Here is a 22299-nt window from a genome sequence, read left to right as displayed (position 1 = left end):
TCCTGGCTCCTCACCGAAGCCTCACAGCCCCTAGGGTAAACCATGGGCATCACCAGCTCCCTCTGTGACACTCCTTTTGCCCTATTTCAGCAATTGCTCGGTCCCTTAATCCCTAAACAAGCTCTCTCAGGAAGAAGCAATTTCCTCCTCCATACAAGAGATCCACCTATCCTTGTCTTAAAAGGAAGAAACTAGTCAAAAAGCTTTTTGTTCACTGCAATTTATTTTGGTGGTACTTAGGCATTTTTTATTTTATAAAAAGGATCAAACCCATACCTCACTTAACTCAGTATCCTTGTCAGAATCAGATAAATCAGAAGCAGTTGCAAGAACCACACAGAACAGTAACTCAGACTAGAAAACACCTGGTTAGAAGACAAACATTACTTTCATAGGAAAAGTATGGGGGGTTCATTAGGACACCTATTAAAAAGGCAAAAATCACTCAGGTATAACAAGAAATAATGTCAGGAATATGGCTCAAAAATGCCCAGATTAGAGTCAATAAAAGTGATTATGGGAATCAGCTTTTAATGGAAAGCAATTTTCTGACTCTCAGAATCTTCCAGAAGAGTATCCAGTCTTGATTTTAAACTACATTTAATTAATAAACAAGTTATTGGTTTAACCGCAGGAAATACGATGTCTGAGCTAGGTAAGTTAAACTTTAAAATCTTCCTTTAAAACTTTACATCATGAAGGCTCTATCTTAATTCCTTATAGCTGGAAACCATTTTAGATTTTGATGCCTAGCATTTATAAAGCCTCCAGGACCTTTTCTCTCTAGCAAGGATATTGAAGCTCTACTTGGTATTTTCCTATAGCTTTTTGATCCATCTTTCCTTCTAACAGTTACAATACATTCAAAAACATGCAAATCCAGTAGCCTATAAATCATAAAGGCATTGTTGCCCATTTCAGAAAAATTCAAAGATAAGGTTCAGAGACAACATGGAGGGATAAGAGTTGACAAAACAAAATATAATTAAAATCTAAAAGATTAGTTAAATGTAGTTTAGTCATATTTAATGAAGCTTAATTAGTCATATTTAATAATTACCCACTGAGAGAAATTTAGCATGGGTAAGATTTCCTCAAAACTGGAAAAAAGGGGATAAGGTTCTTTAGAACCTTATCTTTAAAAGTAGAAATGGGAACTTGGAAAAACAGTCACCTATAAACTTGATATCAAATACTATGAAGGGGTTTGTTGTCAGTTTGTGTGTTGGTTTTTTTTCTTATAACCTAGTATATATTTATAAACACCTAGAAGGTAAAAAGTGCAACAGAACCGAGTCAAAGACTTGTCCAGAACAACTATCAGAATAGCCTTTACCTAATGGCTTGGTTAGATGACTGCAACTAACAGACATGGTCTGCCATATGAGCTGCACCATGCACACCCAAAGGCTAAGGACTGCTGTGATCAAACCTACCCTACTAGCACACAGAGCCAGTGTGAGGTACAAATGTGCATACAGCCAGTTATTCTGTCTTAATCCTAATGTTCAAATTGCTGGAAACTACCCGCCAATATTCAAATTGTACAAAAAAAAAGTCTTGAAGAAACACCATCAAATCATAACCATGTATCAGATATAGTTGTACTAACTCAAAATATATCAAAGCAACAGGAAGCATTTAGTATTTTGCTAACATTAAGTATACTAATTTAATCTGCAGGTGGACGTTAAATTATAAAAACTGCAAATGCTTAGTCGATCAGAAAACCAAGTTACATTGAAAAAATATGAAGAAAGGCATAAAAGCATCAGATGGAATTAGATTGTTTATAAAGCACAGTTTTGGCTGTAAATAATCAACTATACAAATCTGTAACAAAAACCAACTATGAGCATTAGAGCAGAAAAGGATCTGTGAAAAGTCATAGTATTGCAAAACAGACAGAATAAACTTTTTACTCTGCTTAGCATTACAAACACCTCAACCCGTTTTGAAAAGCACATCTCCAAATAGAACACAGGACATAGAACAACTGAAAGAAGTCCAAAAGCGGCTACACAGAAATGGAAAGAGGCCTTGAAAACACAACCTGAGGAGAGATTTAAATAGACTGGTTCAGGCTTTACTGGACTGAAAGGAGACAATATAAATAGAAGACTGCTGCAAATGGCAAGGGAATACACTACCCTACACAGATGAAGGGGCTCAAACTACAGAAGATCTAGGCTAAATTTAGACTAATTCTAGGAGAACCTAACCACAAGCTTAGTTAAGCATCTATACAGATTGCCTAACAAGATTGGAAACTTTGTGGTTTTTAAAAAAATTATTATTCTTAAAAGATCTCAAACTGCCTTTGATTAAAGGTCCAGATAAACTCTTAAAATACCTTCCAGCATCCTTTTCCAGAATTCTATTACCAGGCTTTGTTTCCCAAATAAATATTTTTAGAAATGAGAGAAAAGGAATCTGCCTAAAAAAATTGTCCAGTATGTAGATGAAAAGACATCTGTATTTAAAGTATTTATAATTTAGAGTCTGTTAACAGCTCAGATGCAATAGAGAGGCAAGCCAGCTGTGGAAGCAGTCAAGATGCTGATGATCTGGCAAGACAAACTCAAGAATAGGAATGAAACAGACACACCCACAGGAGTTGTTTTTGTGTCTTTAGTATTCTAGTACTACTGAGATTTCTTTTAAATATTTCCAACTTTATCAAACCAAGGTTATGCTGCAGATATTTCACATTTTGCATTATACAGTCACATACCTGTTCTTGAACACATTTTCCATATGCTAAACATTGTTTAAGGAGTTCAGCAATGCTGCCAGGGCAGGCAGTCTACACCTCTTGTATCTCCTGATCAATGCAAACAAATATTTTTGAGTGAGAATCAGGTTATAGCACCAGTAATTTCAGGAACATTTGTTTGGTAAGAGGGAGGTAACCCACAACCTTTTTCCTATGTTCTAATTTGCAGATTGTTCAAATACTTTGTGTATTAAATATCTTTGCAATAAGAACACATCATGAAATGCAAAAATAAAATGCAAGCAATGTAGAAAATTGAACTAAAGTTCTCACACTTTTTTCCTTCTACATCCCTTTCTCATGAACTTTACATGCTTTTCTCTTGGAGAAGCCAAATGGAACATTTCTTATTAATACCTTTGAGAAAGCAGAGACTGTATGAAAGAAGACAGTCTTGAAGATTCAGAAATCCAAATTCTATGCTTGGAATACTGGATTCCTTAATTTCCACAAAAAAGGGAGAAAATACTAAGCAAGATACAAATCTAGTAACAGAACTATGGCATTTGAGTCAGCACTGTCCTAAGTGAGGATATAAAGTTGGTGGCCAAAGCAACATTGACAGCAGTCCTCAGCGAGGCAAGTTATTCCTTAAACTTTTATATATATATATATATATATATAAAAGCATATTTACCTCAGGAACAGATGTAAACAAGTTGTGGATTAAAAACCTGAATGTTACATTCCATTAAAAGCTTTGCTCCTCTTCCTTGAGCAGTGATCTTGGACTCTGCAGCAGAACTGCACCCACACATTGATTCTCACAAGACATGCTCTGATCAGCACAATAAGAAAGAAGCAGGCTTAAAGAAGTATGAAGAAAAATGAAAGCTTCTTCCTTCAAAAAGGTACTTCCAGGACTGCTAATCTGTTGTCATAAGTCTTAAAGTTCTCTCTTTTTTAGCAACTGGGAGAAAACAGTGTAGGAAGAAATAGAGTACTGTTCTGGTCTATTCCTTCTTATTCCTGCTGGTCTATCTTCATAGTCTATCTAGTCTATCAAAGAGTATAAAAACCAAAACCAAGGCAATGCACATAAGTAGAGAAGCTTTCTTGTCTTTTAAGAAAAAAAAAAATAAAATAAAAAAACACTAAATTGAAAGTACTTGTAATACTTTTCAGCTCAGAAAACGCCTTCAATTTCCAATTATTATTTTAATAGAGACAAATCATCAAGAATCAATCTCTTTCCAGAAGTCTAAACTCATCTAAAAGGAAGGTTTATACTTGCTTTGTTTAAATGCTGACCTCCACACTAGTAGTTGGTCAGTAGACTTTCTGCACCCTGTATTTTAGACAGCTTTGTGTGTCCCAGTGGAATACCTGGGAATAGGACAACCAGATGTCTGAAATCACTCCTAGGTCATCAAGGAAGTCCAGAAATGCTCTCTTACTTTCTAGAAATATTTCCTATGGATTTGGAGCTCTGTTTATACAACCTCTGGAAATCACATTTCATTGTAGTCATCTAGTTCAAATAGCAGGGAGAAGTTTCAGGAATGATATAATATCTTTCATTACTGCAGCCAAATAATCTCCAAAATAGCCGATGACATTTAAAGGGTAGAGCTGCTAGTCTCCTTTTAGAAATTAAGTCAACCCCTCCCCAAGGTTTAGCTGGAAAGCATGATGCAAAGATTATTTTTTTAAAAAAAACACAAACTATATTTGTAGAAAAAAGTAACAGCTACCAAAGTCCATATGTAAACTAATTAAGGCAGCAGACCTCCCAACTCACCTTTCACATTGTACTTCCCTTCTCTTAGCTTTTGCTATGCTGAACTACATCAGACTATAGAATGACAGCAAACAGACAAGGATGTGTGGGGTTTTATTTCTGTTTGGTTTATTTTTGTTTGGTTTTAGGGTGGGATTTTTTTTGTTGGAATTTTTTTGGTTTGTTTTTTTGGGGGGTTGGGGTTCTTCTGTTTGCCTGGGGTTTTTTAACAATGAAGAGACACTGACAAGGAAGATTATCTCAAATTATTTTTTTTAAAAGAACCTTAAAGGAAATGAGATGTTAGTACACGCTCTGATAGTATCGTGTATTTGGGATAGTAGTTGATGCCTTCGAAAATAATCTGGAAGTAGTTGGCTCTCTAATACTGTCCGACAGTTACTACCACAAAAGCCTGGAAAAGACATGCACCAACTTTCCTGGCTGGAGCCAAAAGGGCCTTCCTCTGCCCAAAATTAGGTCAGAAGTTGACCTGCAGAAAATGTTTATAACAGACATGGATACAGGAAAACTCAAGAACCCTACCTAAGAGGTAAGTATCATCAGTTCAAATTCAAGAAAAGCATGGAGAGGATGGAAAGGCATGGGTGTTCAACAGACAAAAGGTCAAGGCACCACACAGTGTTCTACGGAAAGACAGGAGAGGCAGGCTGTAGGTGGAAGGAAAACAGCTAGGAGTTGCATAGGTTCACAGGAATGCAACCATTATCAGATTCTCAGAACAGAAATGGAAGGTCCAGCTATGGAAGAGGAATGCATGCACAAGAGGATGGCTAAGATCAGCCTGAAAGACAAAGCAAGTCTGCAAGAGGTGAAGTTTTGAAAGCATTACAAACTTAGAACAGTCAGTACTCCTTTCTCTACTCAGCATCCGATTTTCATGACATGTAAAGGAAATTATCTTGAACAAAGATACATTTATGCCCATATTGATTGAACCAATAGGCCAATTTCAAATGCACAAGCAAAGCATTAACTTCCTTTCACTAACTAAAAAAAAAAAAGGAAACTAAGCATAAAACTCCTCACGCTCTTTCTTTCTTAAAAATAGAAGGGAACCAGAAAAGGATTGAGTTGTGGAGGAACAATTTGACTCCATTAATACTAAAATGGGACCCAATCTTTGGAAATCTGCAAGCATCTTAAGGTATCGCTTTAGAATTAGAAGTTAAAAAGCAAAATTAGTCATGCAATAAAATAAACCAGTATGGCCGCAGATACAGACAAATAAATGTTGTGGCTAGAAAGATTTGTACAAAAGCAAGTTGGGTTTGTTTTGAAGCTGATAGACTTCAATATCTTAATATGTTTTCTTAAGGGTAAACACTCAGGTGTTTGTTTTCTAAAAGAAAAGTTCCTTCTATGTAGGTAACAGCCCACTTCAGACATGAGCCAGCAGTGTGCACTTACCACAGAGAAGGCACTTGGCATCCCAGGCTGCATTAGGCAAAGTACTGCCAGCAGGTTGAAGGAGGTGATCTGTCCTCTCTACTCAGCACTAGTAAGGTCACACCTGGAGTGTTGGGTGCAGTGGCGGGTTTTCTTGTACAAGGGAGACATAGACATACTGGAGTAAGTTCAACAAATGGCCACTAAGATAAAGGACTGAAGCACCCCTCTAATAAGGAAAGGCTGAGAGAGCTGGGACTGTTCAGCCTGTAGAAGACAAGGCCCAGGAGGATCTCATCGATGTATGTAACTACATGAAGGAAGGGTGCAATGAGAACAGAGCCAGGATCTTTTCAGTGGTGCCCAGTGACAGGATCAAAGGAAATGGGCACAAACAGGATGTGCTGTCCAAACAGCAGAAAACACTTTTTTTACTGTGAGGGTGGCAAAACACTAGCACAGGTTCCCCAGGGATGTTGTGGAGTCTACCTCCTTAGAGATATTCAAAAGCCATCTGGACACGGTCCTGGAAAACTGGCTCTAGGTAGCCTGGCTTGAGTAGGAGCGTGACCTTCAGAGGTTCCTTCCAACCTCAATCATTCTCTGATTCTGGAAAGACTTTTCAGCCTATTACAATTAATAAAACAAATAATTTCAGGCAAGCATCAGAAAACTAGGACTTACTCCTGTATGAGTTAATCCTGGAACCCCAATCCCAAAATTTTGCCATTAGAAAATAAAATGCTGGCAAAACACCCAAAGCAACTAGTTGCTGCAGGGAAAGGTCCACTGCTGAGCCTTTTAATCAGAACTTTGTCTTATGTTGAGGCTACCAGCCGTTTTTCTCCCTCTGCCTCAGATCTCTTGGCATCTAAAGCATCCAGCATCCATCTGGCAGGAGTCCCATTCTGGAATTCCAGGCTCCCTCTAAGATGAGTTACTCTGAACTTCTCTGGCAAAACTAATCAATACTTCCATTTGCAAAAGGTTCCCTTTGACAGAGAATCCTTAACTGACCACACTGATAGTCCAAGGATTGTCTGCTGAAGTTACCCAATGACAAAGCCTGATTACTCAAAGATAAGAGACCAACAGGTCAGGACAACAATAAATACACAAAGTCCATAATTCTAGTACTAATTATTCTGTTTGGATTCATTTGGTCTCCTCTTCCCCATCATATCTTCACTCAACTGCCAAATGAACCACAGTTGCAAGAGTTACCTGTTAATCACTACCTACTACAATTCTTCAGCATATCTGCACACAGGGAGAGGAACACTGCAAGAATTCACTGCCAAGGAGAGGAAAGGAAAGTGACCTACCCAGGTTGGCCAGGTATCTGCTCAGTGACTTGATCAAATGCCATTTCAAACATATGTCATCACTATTCATGTGCTGTGATATGGAAACTGAGGCAGTGTATCCAGAACAAACCAGACAGTCTGCCACAATGTTCCTGTGTGTTTGCAAGTAGTGAAGGAGAAAAAGAACAATTAAGGCACAATCTATGCTGATTGCTCACATATCTTCACTCTTACTATGAGAAAATGAGGAAAGAAAATAAAATGTGATTATGAAACACTGGAGAAATACATTATGGATAATCAGATAATGATTTAATTTCACAATGAACACAAGTATGCAGCAGGTCATTACCATTCTGATAAAAGATACTTTAAACAACTGGCTCTCAGTGCTGATCTAAGAATAAGTTTCCAAGAAATACCTTGAATAATAGATGTTGACACCTAATTAACACCTTTAGTAGAAGATTCAAATGAATTAAGAATCATTTTATTTCTTCCTTGATTGTGCTCAAGAAGGTGGTGTTTGTGAGCAACAGATGTAATAGCCAACACTGGCATTACTTCTACCATTGCCCATCTTACCAATTTTGGAAAGCATCACTTGCCTCATAACCCAATGCATTATTGACTGCTAAAATACATGGAGTTTACTAATTCCAGCAAAAGGATCTCTTCTACCTTAAGAAATGGACTGCATCTAGAGTTCTCATCTGGAATAGATTTCAGTTGGAAGGGACCTACAATGATCATCTAGTTCAACTGCCTGACGGATTCAGGGCTGATCAAAAGTTAATTACATGCTTTAAGGGCATTGTCCAAATGCCTCAAACACTGACTTGTGTGCTTGGGACATGAACCACCTCTCTAGGAAGCCTGTTCCAGTGTCTGACAATCTCAGTAAAGAAATGTTTCCTAATATCAAGCCTAAATCTCCCCTGGTGCACCTTTGAACCATTCTCGTGTGTCCTATCACTAGAAGAGCTCAGCACCTCCCTCTCTGCTACCCCTCCTCAGGAAGCTGTAGAGAGCAGAGGTTGTCCCTCAGCCTCCTTTTCTCCAAACTAGACAAACCCAAAGTCCTAAGCTGTTCCTCATAGGACATTCCTTCCAGCCCTTCAGAAATTCTGATTTCTTTGTGTGTTTTAGATGATTGATGTTGTACTTTGAATCTCAGTCCTCATTTATAAGCGAAGAGCATTGAGAAGCAGAAATAATTTCATAGTCGTGAGGCACTTGCACTTCTACACTGCAACGGGAATACCTTTGCACAATCTTTGAAAAATGCACTGCATAGTTATATGAATAGCAAAGCATAGCTGGCACAACAAACTAAACTCAATCTGCTTCTAGGTGCCTTAGGCTCCTTTATTTAGACCCTTCTACTGTTTATACAGATTGTGTCACATACACTAATTGCTCACACATGAAGTGTGGAAAAGTGCCAGAGAAACTAACCAGCTTCCAAAGCCACATGTCAAACCAACATCGGAATAAAGCTTTATTTCAACCCGCTTTTCAGAAGCCACCTATGAACCAAGTTCTGCTTTCACACCCTTTTGAAAGGTTTAGAAAGCTTTAGCTATTTCAGTTTGGAGATATCCCTGCCTGGATACGGATGTTGTTACCTCAGACATTTATATAAAACACAGCCAGATCTGCTATTCTGCTCTCCAGCAGCTAAGAACTATGAAGAAGCCACTGGCTTCTGACTGCAGCTCTGATAGCAGCTCGGTAGCAAGGCCCTCCCGTTCTTCTGGAAAACTCCCTCAGGCCCGGTAATGTAACATACCACAACATGTTCACATAGACTGATTCTAATTTTGTTACTGTATAAAGTGGTAAGAAGTTACTGTGGGGACAATGCTTAAGAAATTGCAATCACACTGCTTACATGAATTTCTCAAGCAGATCTTCCAGTGAAACTACTGCAGTCAAGACAACTGAAATACAATGCCCTCAGGACCACAGTTTTACATGAATGTCTTCTGCCTGCAGAAAAATGTGCCTATGGCATTTACTGGTCAGCTTTCCAGAGCACCAGTGCACCAGGGTCACAGAGAATGAAAGCCAGAGGAGCCTGGACTTGGAGAAAAAAGTGCATATTGCTGATCAGTGAGACCTACCTTCATCCTGCATAAAAACCAGAAAACGGCTCTGGTAGGTTTTTCTTCTGTTTTATTATAATACATTTCCCAGGTTTCAGGGGGCATCTATATAATCTTATGTAGGGAAATGGCAGAATCTTCCTACTTCTCACCAGATGCATATCACCTCATTCATACCTTGCAAGATGTCCTTAAAGCATTCAACAGATTGTGAGCTGCATTGAAAATGAAAAGCTTTCTACAAAAGCAACAAGACCAATCACAAAAAATTAGCACTCAGTATCAAAGGCAGAAGACAGTGATTAGACACATGGATGATGCCACACAATACATTAGATGTGGTATCACAAATGGATACCACGTGGAGGGAAGGAGAAGAGGAACACCTGGTGACCCAAAAAGCCTCAGACTTACTATGTAGTTCTCAAAATATGGGACTTAAAACATTAGACACTCCTAGAAAGGGCAGAACACCAAGAAAAAGAAAGCTAGTTACGTGACTGTTGGTTAAAATTATGCATTACTTGTATGCATTGTGCATTTCCATGTGATATGATCTATTAATAAAACAGATTATTCACTCTAAGTAATCATACACTGAAATACCCAGAGCCTCCTTTTGCAAGCCTACTGACTTCACAGTTCCTGTTGTGCCTGTGATTAGTAATGACTGTGCAAACTGTTTAGCATTTGGCTATACTAAGTACTTTTCATTTCATCACCAGTATGTAAAATTAACACCATGCTACATTGTCCAAGGTACTTGCATCTTCTTGCTAGGTATAGACACAAAGCAAACCGGCTTCAGTACCATATAGCTAAAATTTCCCAGGAAACAGAACACCAAAAAAGCTCCACCATCACTTAAATCAGATTTGAGATGGGAATTAGGGTAATTTACAGCATCTTTTTTTATTTACCCACTTCTTTCAACATAATCAAGTGCAAATTTTAAACAGCAAATGTTGACATTTACTGTTATAAGACAATAAGCTTCCCAGCTAAAATGCCAATCAATATACAAGGCAATAGGACTTCTTGCATATAACCTTCTTAAAACTTCCAAGCATACTGAAGAGAGTATAAATAAATCCTTTACATGTCTTATGGCATAGAAGAATGGATGTCTTGCTTCAATACTGGAAACACATTTGTCTTCAAATGCAATTGAAAAGTAAATTGAAAGTAAAACCAAACTTGATATATCAAATACTTCCTCTGATATTTCTTTCTTACTCAGCCTGGTTTCCACCTGGTTCTACTTAGACACAAGAGTTATGTACCATTCCTTGGCAGAGTCTCTGTATTGTGTGTTTTGCCTCTACTGGCCCTTTTCATTATTGATACTATCTTTTATAAGGATAGGAAGACAAACTCTACTACTTGTTGCCTAATGTGGTCTCCTCCTACCAAAATAATTGTCTTAATTGTAGTTATTTTATTTCACTTTCAAATTTAAATGAATCTGAAAGATTTAAGAAAATTGCACAGATTTAACATTGTTATTTAACAATAATGTGCAATTACTGGGCAGGAGGAAATTAAAGAATAAAAAAAGTTTTGTAGCAAGTCCAGATAAGAAAACTAAGCCGCATGAAGTCATCTCAAATAAATTTTAAGCTGTAAGACACTGAAGCAAGACACCAAAAGGAAATGGCTAGCATGCTTATGACAACTGGAGCCACACAGGATCATGTTCATATTAAGGAAGACTTGGGTTTCACAGAGCAACCTGCTCTAGTAGATCCTGATTAGAAAAGGGGGGTTGGATTCTAAAACATTTCCCTCCTCAGCTATTCTATGATTCTGTGGTCTCATCTTTGACTTCCAGTAAAGGCATTAGACCTGCAAAACCAATCAGCTTGAAAAGCTATATGAAACTTATTTACATGTTTAACTGAGACACTGGTTTTTAAAATGAAGTTTGTATTTTTGAAATATCAGTCCTTTTCATTTACATCCACTTTCCCTTAAAAGAAACAAACCAGAGATTTTTTTGTTTTGTTGTGCATCCGTAACAAAAAGGGTCATGATCTTTTAATTTCTTCAAACACCTTTTAGCTCCAACCCAGACACTCTGTATAACACCACTTGCAGTTCTGCAGGCAAAACAGACTTGCATAATTGACAGCCAACAGTTCCATAAAGGGCAATGAAATGACTGTGTGCTGAACTTGTCATAATTATTCAAGTGAAATTTGTCTCAAATACAAGATATTTCACTGAAGAATAAAAAAATACGCAGAAGCATGCACTTAGAGAAGAAAGTTGCCTATGATACACAGAATCCTAGCATCTAAGTATCTCTATCAAACATCATTGGTTCAATTCAGTCAATGCCATGCAACCAGAATTTTTAATCAATTCTTATTAGCAGCAGTCTTTGCCAGGAGCTGAAGAACACAGCTTTCACTGAACTCTTCTAGGTACAATTTATTCTGCCACTTCATTTTGTAGGAAGCCTGATTTATTTGACATCAATAGTTTGTTGAGGTAATAAACCATGCAGCAATGATACCATGACTCAGAGCTCATTTGCTAGCAGTCAAGTTGCTTGGCAGAATGACAGTCAGAGTAATGTGCCTTGAATAAGTATCTATATAGATGCTACAGCTTTTTAGAGATTACCAAACAAATACAGAGCCCAGAAAACATGACTTGACTCTATCAATTTTCTTTTACTTGATTGACTGTGCCCAACTTCACTTTGAGCACAAAGATTTAAAAACACTGAGATCTATGCAAGCAAGCCAAAAAGCAGTAACTATTCAGTCCCAACAGATTTCTAACACACCCAGCCATTTTACACTACTGCTTCCTTCCAAGAAAACGTTGTCCTCTATATGCTTATAGAAGCCAAGTACACAGTGTGTAAAAACTACTTATCATTTTAAAGTTTAGGAAAGTAAGAGAACCCCTTTTTCAGGTAAAAATCAATACCTAATAATGTATAGCTAGTTTATAAACAGGAGTCCAGAAATTTTTTCACCCGAGTTCTCAAATGTGATGAGGTTTTATATACCAAAAACATTATTAAAATGCCTTTTCTTCTGAGAACTCTAGTCTTTGAACATCACCAACCAAGTAAAAAATAAAATTAAAAAATTAAAAAGAGGGTATTTAAAACAAGCTCATTAGTCTTTTCTCCCTGGAAATATGAAGTATACAATCAGAGTTTTTTCTAGTTGCATTAAGGCAGCATATGCCCCTTTTGTACCAAATAACTGAAGTGGCTACAACACTTCAAAAATGCCTTATTTTGCATTGTTGTTTATGGTCTTTGTCAACCTCTCTACTTAAGTGTCAGCCTTCACAAAGCTGCAGACACTACATGATTCCTGTCTTTCCTTCCTTCTCCCTATATATACACACGGGGACACACACAGACCAAAAGATAAACGTATTTAATCTTTATTTAAACATAAGACAAAAGTGACAAGCACTAAAGATAAGAAAACTCTAGTTCAATTTGCAGTCTGTTTCTGTAATTAGAAAACTCATGATCAATAAAGGCCTTTCCATTCAAAACATTCCAATTTTAAGAAGAATAATATATCAAGTTATTTTTCAACTTATACCTTTATTGCTTTAAGCAATGCATTGAGTTCTATCCAAGCACAGCCAGGAGAGTTATAGGAAATTATCGAAGTGGATGAACTTGTAATAACTAGTTAAAACAAATACTTTCAAAAGAATTTAACAAAGATTACTAGGAAATTCCTTCACAGCTCTTTATTTCAACAAGTGCTCACTTCTGAAGTCACTGAAGACAGCCATTCATTTACATGGCTCTATCTGTAATGGTCAAGTCTTCAGCATACAGAGAATTACTTCCTGGTGCTCCTTGGTGTTTCCATTCATACTCTTCAGAATACATAAGTCTGATCTCTAGGTAAGCATCAGAAAAATTCAATATACAACAAATTATGAAGATTAATAAATCTATAAAGCACACTCAAGAAAAAGCCCAAAACTTCTAACACTATTAATCTCAGTTTCCAAGCTCCAAAAAGGAAACAGGGATATTGGGGGGTTTGTTGTTTCTGGTTTTTAAATTTGGTAGGTCAGTTTTTAACTGTAAGTGGTTTTGATGAGCAATTTGATGTAGAAGTGATGCAAAGATCATGTGGGAGGAAGTTACTACACTTCAAAGAACTATAGGATATGCCCCATGTAAGTCCTATCCTCACATTACCAAGGTAGCAGGATACAAGAATCTGAGTTGTGCAGAGCTCTCATCTGCACAGTTAACTCCAGTTAAGACATTCACAAGTAGATCATCTGATTTAACCATGTAAAGAAGAAACCTGGCAGTTAACGACAACATTAACAGCCATGAGAAATTTTAATGAAAATATGAGGCCTATTTCAGATCACAAGCTTAAGTTATCTGTGATAGTTCTGTTTTAACTCTGGTTTACTTTTTCAATATGTGTACAAGATAAGCTTCATCTTGAAGAAAAAAAATTAGCATTCACCTCTGCAAACGAACAAGAAGTCTTTGCCATTACGCAAGCAAAACCTCAAAGATTTTATCTAAGTGGGAATACCATCTAGCAGCAGACTGTATGCTTTCTTATTAAAAAAATAAATGTACTAATCAATTCAACAAGGTAATTGAAGCATCCTTCTGCATAAAGCCATAACAGTATTTCTGACAGCAGAAAAGAGTTTCCATCTACAGGAAAACAGCAATTGTGCTTCCGATACCATTGACTCAACCTTTTGTAATTCTTGGTCTGCTAAAATAGAAGTTCTCTTCATCTTTATCTTCAATATAAATACTGTCTTGTAGTTCCTTGATAAGAACCCAATAAGGTTTCAGTTCCCCAAATCATTGCTATGGCTCTTCACATGAAATGTGGTATTTCTAAATGATTCCTTAAACCTGGCTACTGGAACAGGACAAAACTCAGCAATCTCACCTTGACTTTTGGAGATAAAAAAACTCCGATGATCTTCTTTTCATATATTGAAGATTTGCATTAGCTGCTTTAGCTACAACACTGCTCATGCTGAGACAGATGCATATAAAACTATCTACCCTTTCTCATGGGGAACTCAGCACATGCAATTTCTTTTCTTTGGGAAAAGACATACCACTTAAATAGAAAACTGATTCTTTTTAGTTGATAACTATTGAAATATGCTCCTAAATACAGCTATTCATTAGCCTTGCTGTTTATTTCTAAATGGGGAGGATAAGATTTCTATACATACTGTAGAAATGATACTGTTAAATATCTATTTGATTCTCATCTACAAAAAAAATACCTCTCAAATGCTTTTTAATCAAATACAAGCTTTCTAATTATAGATGTAAGGTTTTTTCATTTAGCATAGATCTGATAAAACAACCACAATTGCTTGCAGTGAGAGAACAGTACTCATTTTTTTCAGTCTTTGTGTTATTTAATGCTACAGAGCCAGATCGCATCTTTCTCCATCTTGCATTTATCCTTGGCTGAATAAGAACATACATAATATTTTTCAGCTCTCAATTAGTTTCTTAACTTCAAATAAGTTTCTTATGTGCACTAACTGTAGAAGCAGAAATACAGAAAAATTGTGTTTGCATATGCAGAACAGTTCACGGCTACTAATACTTCAAAATCTGAATCCAGGTATTGTCAGTGCTATGCCCTCTGTCCTTTGGCAGCTACCTATGTACCAGACATTTTTACTCAAGCTAAATAAGTAAATTACAAATTTGTAACTGAGAAATTAGGTATCTTACAGTTGTCTGGATGCCCTTGTGCCTTCACTAAACTGTAATTACATTGGCAGGCTTCCAATCCTAGACTTGGTAAAAATGATTATTAGAAATTGATAGCATTTCTTAGTCAAACACTTAACAATTGTTATATATTGTTATTTCAGTCTGCTGATTTGGTAACTAATTTTAGCTGTTGCTTCAGCTCCTTTTTTGCAGATAAAAAAAAAATCTTTACCCCCATCACATATGTTCTTCATAGACTAAGACACCTGTGATCAAATCAACAGCAGACAGCAACAAAAAACCCACGAAAACAAACCAAAAAAACCCCTTACATTTACCTTGATTCAGGACCTTTGGAGAAGACAAAAGTTCAAAAAGCAGCCTCACTCCCATTTTCAAAAATAATTTCAGTTTACAAATGCTCTCACTTCTAAAGATACAAAGATGCTTATGAAAACCTTGCCAATGCGCTCACTCATCCGGTGAGGTAATTTGCTCAATTCATTTAGTATTTCACCAAAACCACAATTTTTTAAAAATATCTAACAATTTTCACAGCAATTTAAGTTGTAAGCTAACTAGCACACAAGCCTATCTATCAACAAGTCATGTCATTCAGCATTATTAAACACCTGACTGACAAATTAAGTGCCTCAATTAACATTCTGAGTGAATTAGTTCACTCAGATGAACCAGGATTTATTTCTCTCTTAATCTGGCATTTCTAAGATCAAGTCTTCTCTATCCCTTCCTACTTTGCCACATCTCCCACTGTTCGTCAAAACCACAAGGAGTGAAGGATAAAGGGGAGCAAGGCGTTGCTCTGTTCTGGCTATGGCTAGGAGGGGAAAGGAAACTTAATGAGGACTAACATTCCCAAATTCTAAGAGAAGGGATGACTAGGTAGCACCTCCACAGGGGCCAAACCAGTTACAATCAAAGTTTGTTTACACAAATTCAAGTATCTCTTTACATTGCTATGTTCAAACATCTCACATACATTAGTACAGGTACAGTACAAAGAATTGTATGCGCACAGTAAAATAGAACCACAGAATGGTTGAGGCTGGGAGGGACCTCAGGAGGTTACCTGGTCCATCCCCCCTGCTCAAGCTGAGCCACCCAGAGACAGCTGGCCAGAACCATGTCCTGATGGCTTCTGAGTATCTCTGAGGGAGACTCTACAAACTTTCTCATAGTAAAAAAGTGTTTCTGGCACTTTCTGTGTTTCAGTTTGTACCCATTGCCTCTGGTCCTGTTGCTGGGCACCACTGAAAAAAGCCTGGTGCCCTCTCCCCATATATCTATAAACATTGATGAGATCCCCCCCGAGCCTGCTCTTCTCCTGGCTGAACACTCCCAGCTGTCTCAGCCTGTTCTCACAAGGAGAGATGTTCCAGTCCCTTCATCATCTCTGTGGCCCTTGCGGCACAGACACATTAGCTCATTATGTATTTCCTGCTATCAGTTATCTCAAGTCTCTGTGTCCTTCATTAATTTACTTTTCACAACTTACGCTAGAAAACAGTTATATGATTTTTTTTTTTTCTAAAGCCAGAAATAACCAGTCCTATATATAAGCAGAATAGGCAGTCTTAGAAGTTCAACTCCAGACTTCTGGAACAAGTATCATCCTGCAACTATAAGCACAACACAGTTCTCAGACATGAATAGCATGTCTATCACTTGATTTTACATTAGCATATTTAAGAAATTTAAGTGAACAGATTAACAAGAAAGATTTTAAATAAACAGATTTATTTTCCACACTGACACAGCTGGGACCTCTGTATTTTGTCAGTGAAGTCACCGAGAAAACTACTGACTTCAGTGAAGCACCTGTGAGATCCTATAATTAACTTCGCTTTCCCCACTGCCTAAGGGACATTGTTTAACAACCATAAATGAACAATCAAGTCAAAAGAGAAAGGGTTACCTAGAAACCTTAAAAACCTTATCATCAAATCACCTGTGCAAGCACTGCTATACATAGCTCTTAGTTAACAGTAGCCAAATGCTTGAAGGAAAAAGCTTGTAGCATTTGGGATTTTGTCTTTTAAGACAAGTAGCAATTCCACAACCATAAAAGAAAGAAAAAAAAAAATTAGCACATCAACTACCAAATGCAAATTCACTGGAATTGAGAACTTGTTTAAACACATTTTTCAGTTTCACAATTAACTAAGCCATGAAAGAACCAAATAAATATTAAGATAGCCTAGTCACTAATTAAAAGAGCTAATGTTATCACTCCATCTTTCATTTAAAGTACCATTCCTTAAGCAAGACTCAAGGATAAAAAAAATTGATCGATTTTCGTTAAATCCCAATCTCAGGTAACTCATTTTCTCCCAATTAACTTCATTCTAAAAGTTGCTAAAATATAAAAGGTAAGGTTTCCTTCCTGTCAGTTGTTCCCCCACCCCTCTCATCCCCAGGGGTTTTACCCCCTCCCCCCCCCCCCCCCCCCCCTTGCTGTTGGAGTAAGGCTTTCATCTTTTAACATAGCACTTATTGTCAAGACCAACATAGAAGGAATAGCTGCACAAGGTTCAGTTCGCTCAGGAAAACCATGAAGGTAGGAACCTGTAGAGCAGAGACTTTTAGGATCCAGTGGAACTACATTAAGAAAACAACCAGAGGTTTAGAAGAGCATCAGTACCAGACTTTCAAGTCTGTTTTGGAGAATGTAGAACTTCTCCTTGCTTCAAGTCGTAAAGAAAGCCAGTATACCCAGCACACAGCAGCTGAACTGATAAGCAATCTAAGAATTTCAGTTGTCTCATTTGGTTAAACAATTTTTAGTGAGGCTAGAGAGACTGGTGGACTATATTAGGGGTGGGGGAAGCAAGAAAAGGGATAATGTTTTCCCAATCCATACACGCATGAAATCTGCAGGACAGCAAGCAGGGCAGGGAAAAGAAGGAGGAAACATACTTCAGTGAATGAACTTAGATAACACACAAAAATATTTGTACAATACACAAGTGCTTTTCCAATACAAAAGTCATTTGAATCTGTATTTACATTATGTATAGGTATTTGATGTTCTATAGTCTCTAAATTTAGGAAGTTTATGAACAATGTGGGCAACCTGACTAGGACTGCCAGCCAGTGGGTCTCTCTATAACATAGAAAGTAAATCCCAAAACTTGGGCTAAGCAGGTATATATAAGTACTCTGACTAGTTGTATATATAGACATACCATGGTAAACCAGTGACAGGGCCCTTCTCCAATCCTGGGGCCAGGTGGTACCAGTTACATCCTGTTATACAGCACTTAATCTTACATCTCCCCTGGGCTCCACAAGACACATTTGCAGCCTGAAGACAAACATTTAGGTGGGGAGAGGAGTCATTCACATTAGTTTCTGTTCAGACTGCTAAACAGAAAGCTGTAAGGGGCACTTTCATAGCAGAAAATTCAGAGTACGTGGTGCATTCCCTCAGTAAAAGGTACAGGCATATAGGGACAGCAGGAGGCATCATCTCATCTGGGATACTGTGGCAATCGAGGGAGCAAACCTTGTACAATCTTGCCTGTATCTCTACTAGAACTGGCTCCTGGAGCTTCCCATACAGCATCCAAACATTGTCCACAACTTGAAGTAACAAATTACCTCATTTGTTAAATTTTCTCCTCCACTGAAAGAGCAGCTTTCTAGTTTTATCCAACAGCATGCTAATTCATACCAGACAGAGCAACATCAATACAGTAGTTAAATCTAGGTTTTGCTCTTAGTTATTGTGGAGTTGGGAGAGTAACAAGGAACATGAGTACACAGTTGTGTATAGCACAGCAACCATTTCAAACACAGCAAACAGCAGATCAGGCCATGCAGTTAAACCAGCTGGTATGAACTGGGAGGATCAGGAACCAGTGAGTTCCCTTGCTCCAATGCAGGAATGTCAAAAACGCACACACCTACCTGCCTCCCACTATTAGGGAAGTAAACCACTGCTAGATTTCCTTTTACCACAAACCTATGTAATTTGTTACGTTAAAGACCAAAGGCATTCCTGTCTGGTACCTTCCTCTGCAGCATTTAACCACAACAATAATTTATTTTAAAATATTAAGCTACATAAGTTATAACTTACATTGTTATATATCTAAAGAGAAATTGCTAGGAACAAGTTGCTTCAAGACAACTTCAAACCAAATAAACCATTAGAATATAAACCAGCCATCCAACCAGATGAAGTTCTCTCACATCTGCAGTAGTTTGAATACATCAGGCTTCGTAGAAAATCCTGAAAATAACAGTCTAATATGGGGTATTTCAAAAGACAATAAAATTATATTCAGCAACAGACTATAAAAAAGCAGTGTTCTAACAGACAGGATCATGAACTAAGGATGTCCTGGCTTCGCCCTTTCTGTGTAAAGTAATTTTCCTTTTTAGTTCTTTCACCAGCATCTTTCCTGACAGCCTCACATACTTCAGGAACCTATTCAAGCAAGGATTTGCTATTCCTCTAAACATTTATGCAGGAATTAACACAGTGGGAACCTAATTTGGTTCTGATCTCCAGACTAGGAGAATAGTAAAACATACGCATACAGCAATAAAATAAATGTCTTTCCTGCTAAAAGAGAAACAAGTGCCATTCTATATGGATTCAGATACTGCTAATACAATCACATGTTCAAGCAAACCTAAAATAATGCCCTACATATGTAATTTTGCGATAGTATTTTTAACCAAGACATCATCCACCCTGTGTTCTTATAAGAAAAAAAAAAAAAAAAAAAAAAGGAGGCAATTACAAACACTTAGTACCTAAAAAAACCACTCACACAAATTCTGTTCCCTTCAGACATCTTCCTTCTACAAGTGCTGGCTGTTATCAAATTACATTGGTATAGTTAATTCATTTGTGAGACACCTAGAATTATTTATTATTAAGTAATGACAAAAAATCAGAATGCTGAGAACACAAAAGAAGTCTCAGTGGGATATTACCAATTCTAACAAGCTTTAGATATTCCAAAAAGCTGGCAAAAATATCCAAATAAACTATTTTCTCTCCTGGAAATAAAACCATGGTTAGCAGAATTCAAATACTGAACTATTATGATACAACCAGAAGTATGCCATGTGTGCACAGTTACAAAAAAACCTACAGAGCAGAACTCTTGTAAAAGCAAAAAAATATTTTAGAATGGAAACTTACTTGTGCATATTTTCCACTCCTATTATGATCATGATATAGTAGGAAATTCCACTTTGTATAACAAAATGTAAGGCATACCTAGGAAAAAAAATCATTTTATTTAGAGCACGCATTTTTTATTTAAGCACACATTTAACATGGAATTAAAGAGTTTCAAATTTTAACTCTATTACTGCTTCCAAAAAAACCTTTTGTTCTATTTAGGTTTTCTGCAGCCCTCCCTTCTGTTGCAAGCTTCCCCCTTCAGCATAGCACAGACAGCAGTAATGATCAAAACCCACAGAATTAGCTAGAAGTCTCCAGCTCATAAACAAGAATATAGTAAATGCTGATAATCCTTCAAAAATTAAAAAAATACGCCTCATAATACTTCCACTTAGTATTATTTTGTGTGTAAATAACACTAACATTTTGTGGTTCAATTTTAATACTCATCTTTTTACCCATTTGCAACAACAGGTATCTCAGTTAAGGCCAACAATATCTTATTACCCATAATATCAGTATACGGGAAGATTTCCCAGTCAATAGAAATGGTAACTCTGTCCAGCCAGTCTCTTTGCCCTGTGTCATCAATAATTGATGAAGGGATGGTGGTCATGACAGTCTCAAAACCACAAAAAACCTCCACACCAACAACCCACAGATTTATTTCACAAAGGTGATCTAACCTCTTCTCCTTATTTGTTTTCCACAGCTTACCACCATAGCTATCCATGTCACAGTTGTTTTGGTTATTTTTTTTGTTGTTGTTGTGGTTTTTTGGTTTTTTTTAAAGGAATTATACTTCAGTAAGCTAGAACACTGGTGGTAAACCACTGCCAGTGACTGGGGAAAAGCATCTGATCTGCAGTAAGTTGATTCCCTTTCACTCTGGTACTTTAAGTGCTTCAGTAGCATACTCACATGTGCTCAGGTGACACACTGCTCTAGTTTTGGAACTTTTCCCATTAAAAACAGCCTAAAAAGCAGCCACTGTTTTCTTTCAGCTCATCACCAGCAACTTCCTAATTTCACTCCTCATCTATTCACAAGGAAATGTCTTCAAAGATTTTCAACAAGAAATCCAGTTCTATCCAGCTAAAATCCTACAAAGTCTACACATGATGAACTGAGGGAAAGCAATTTCACTTGGATATTAACTGACCTTGAAAAGCTTGACTTTTTATGGAAGATCCAATCTGCACACACTCCCATGCTTCACTACTAGCTAGTCTCATCTAAGATATGACTACCTAAAATTCAAATGCACATTTAAAATAAGCAATTGCCAATTAAAAAAAAAAAACAAAAAAACACACAACTTTTTGTATCAGCCACATATTAGCAACACTATGTAGCAAAGACAGCATTAGTGAAATGACAAAAATTACAGAGGTTTGTTTCTTAAATGGAGAAAGGGACATAATATATCAAAGCCTGAAAAAATGAGGGTTGACATGGAGTAACGTATCAAGATTACAGTCTCTGAAAACATTTCTCTTTCAGAGTTGTTAACAGTATCAATATGATTGATCTCTGATTCAAAAATTAAAAGGGATGCATTCAAATACAACATGAAGTAGTAAATTTTAGCTATATACAAAGGGTATTCTAGGCCTTTTATGCTAGTTGGTGTTATCCCCAAGGGCATTATCCCTTCTCTTCCTATTCCACATCACTATCACAAGCACTGCAAAGGTGACTGAAAACTAACACACCTGAAATTGAAGAGGACAACATAATGACTAATAAATATTCTTAAAGAGGGTGTAGATTCCAAAGTACTTCCCACATTTAGGTTTTCATGAGTTTATATGAAAATCTACATTTACTATAAATATTCTATAAGAAAACAGGAACAGTTTCCTTCTTGTACACACACATTGTAACACAATTGAAGAGCTGTTGAAGGTATACCATAAGATGTCACATGTATGTATACTGAATTCCTTGGAGAGGGATGAGGGGAACCCAACAACCCAAAACCCTCAAAAAACATGTTTGCACAATACATACTTAAACAATAGGAAAAAGAGTTGGGACAAGTAACAAATGTTAAAAGTACACATTCTTTAAAAAGGTGATACATCTCAAATTA

The 22299-nt window shown here is 37.1% G+C and overlaps 1 protein-coding gene across 3 annotated transcripts in view; it reads right to left on the bottom strand.

Annotated features, from left to right (window-relative positions):
• The window catches only part of MBOAT2 (membrane bound glycerophospholipid O-acyltransferase 2), a 98552-nt gene that overhangs the window by 55759 nt on the left and 20494 nt on the right, over positions 1-22299 (bottom strand). For all 3 annotated transcript variants that reach the window (XM_074895671.1, XM_074895672.1, XM_074895674.1), the window contains exon 3: positions 20220-20297. In XM_074895671.1, the coding sequence (XP_074751772.1) occupies positions 20220-20297 (78 nt within the window). The remainder of the gene's footprint in view (positions 1-20219; positions 20298-22299) is intronic.

This window comes from Athene noctua, chromosome 1 (assembly GCF_965140245.1).
Source record: "Athene noctua chromosome 1, bAthNoc1.hap1.1, whole genome shotgun sequence".
NCBI lineage: Eukaryota > Metazoa > Chordata > Aves > Strigiformes > Strigidae > Athene > Athene noctua.
Note: the sequence above shows the minus strand (reverse complement) of the source record. Positions and strands in the feature narration are given on the sequence as shown.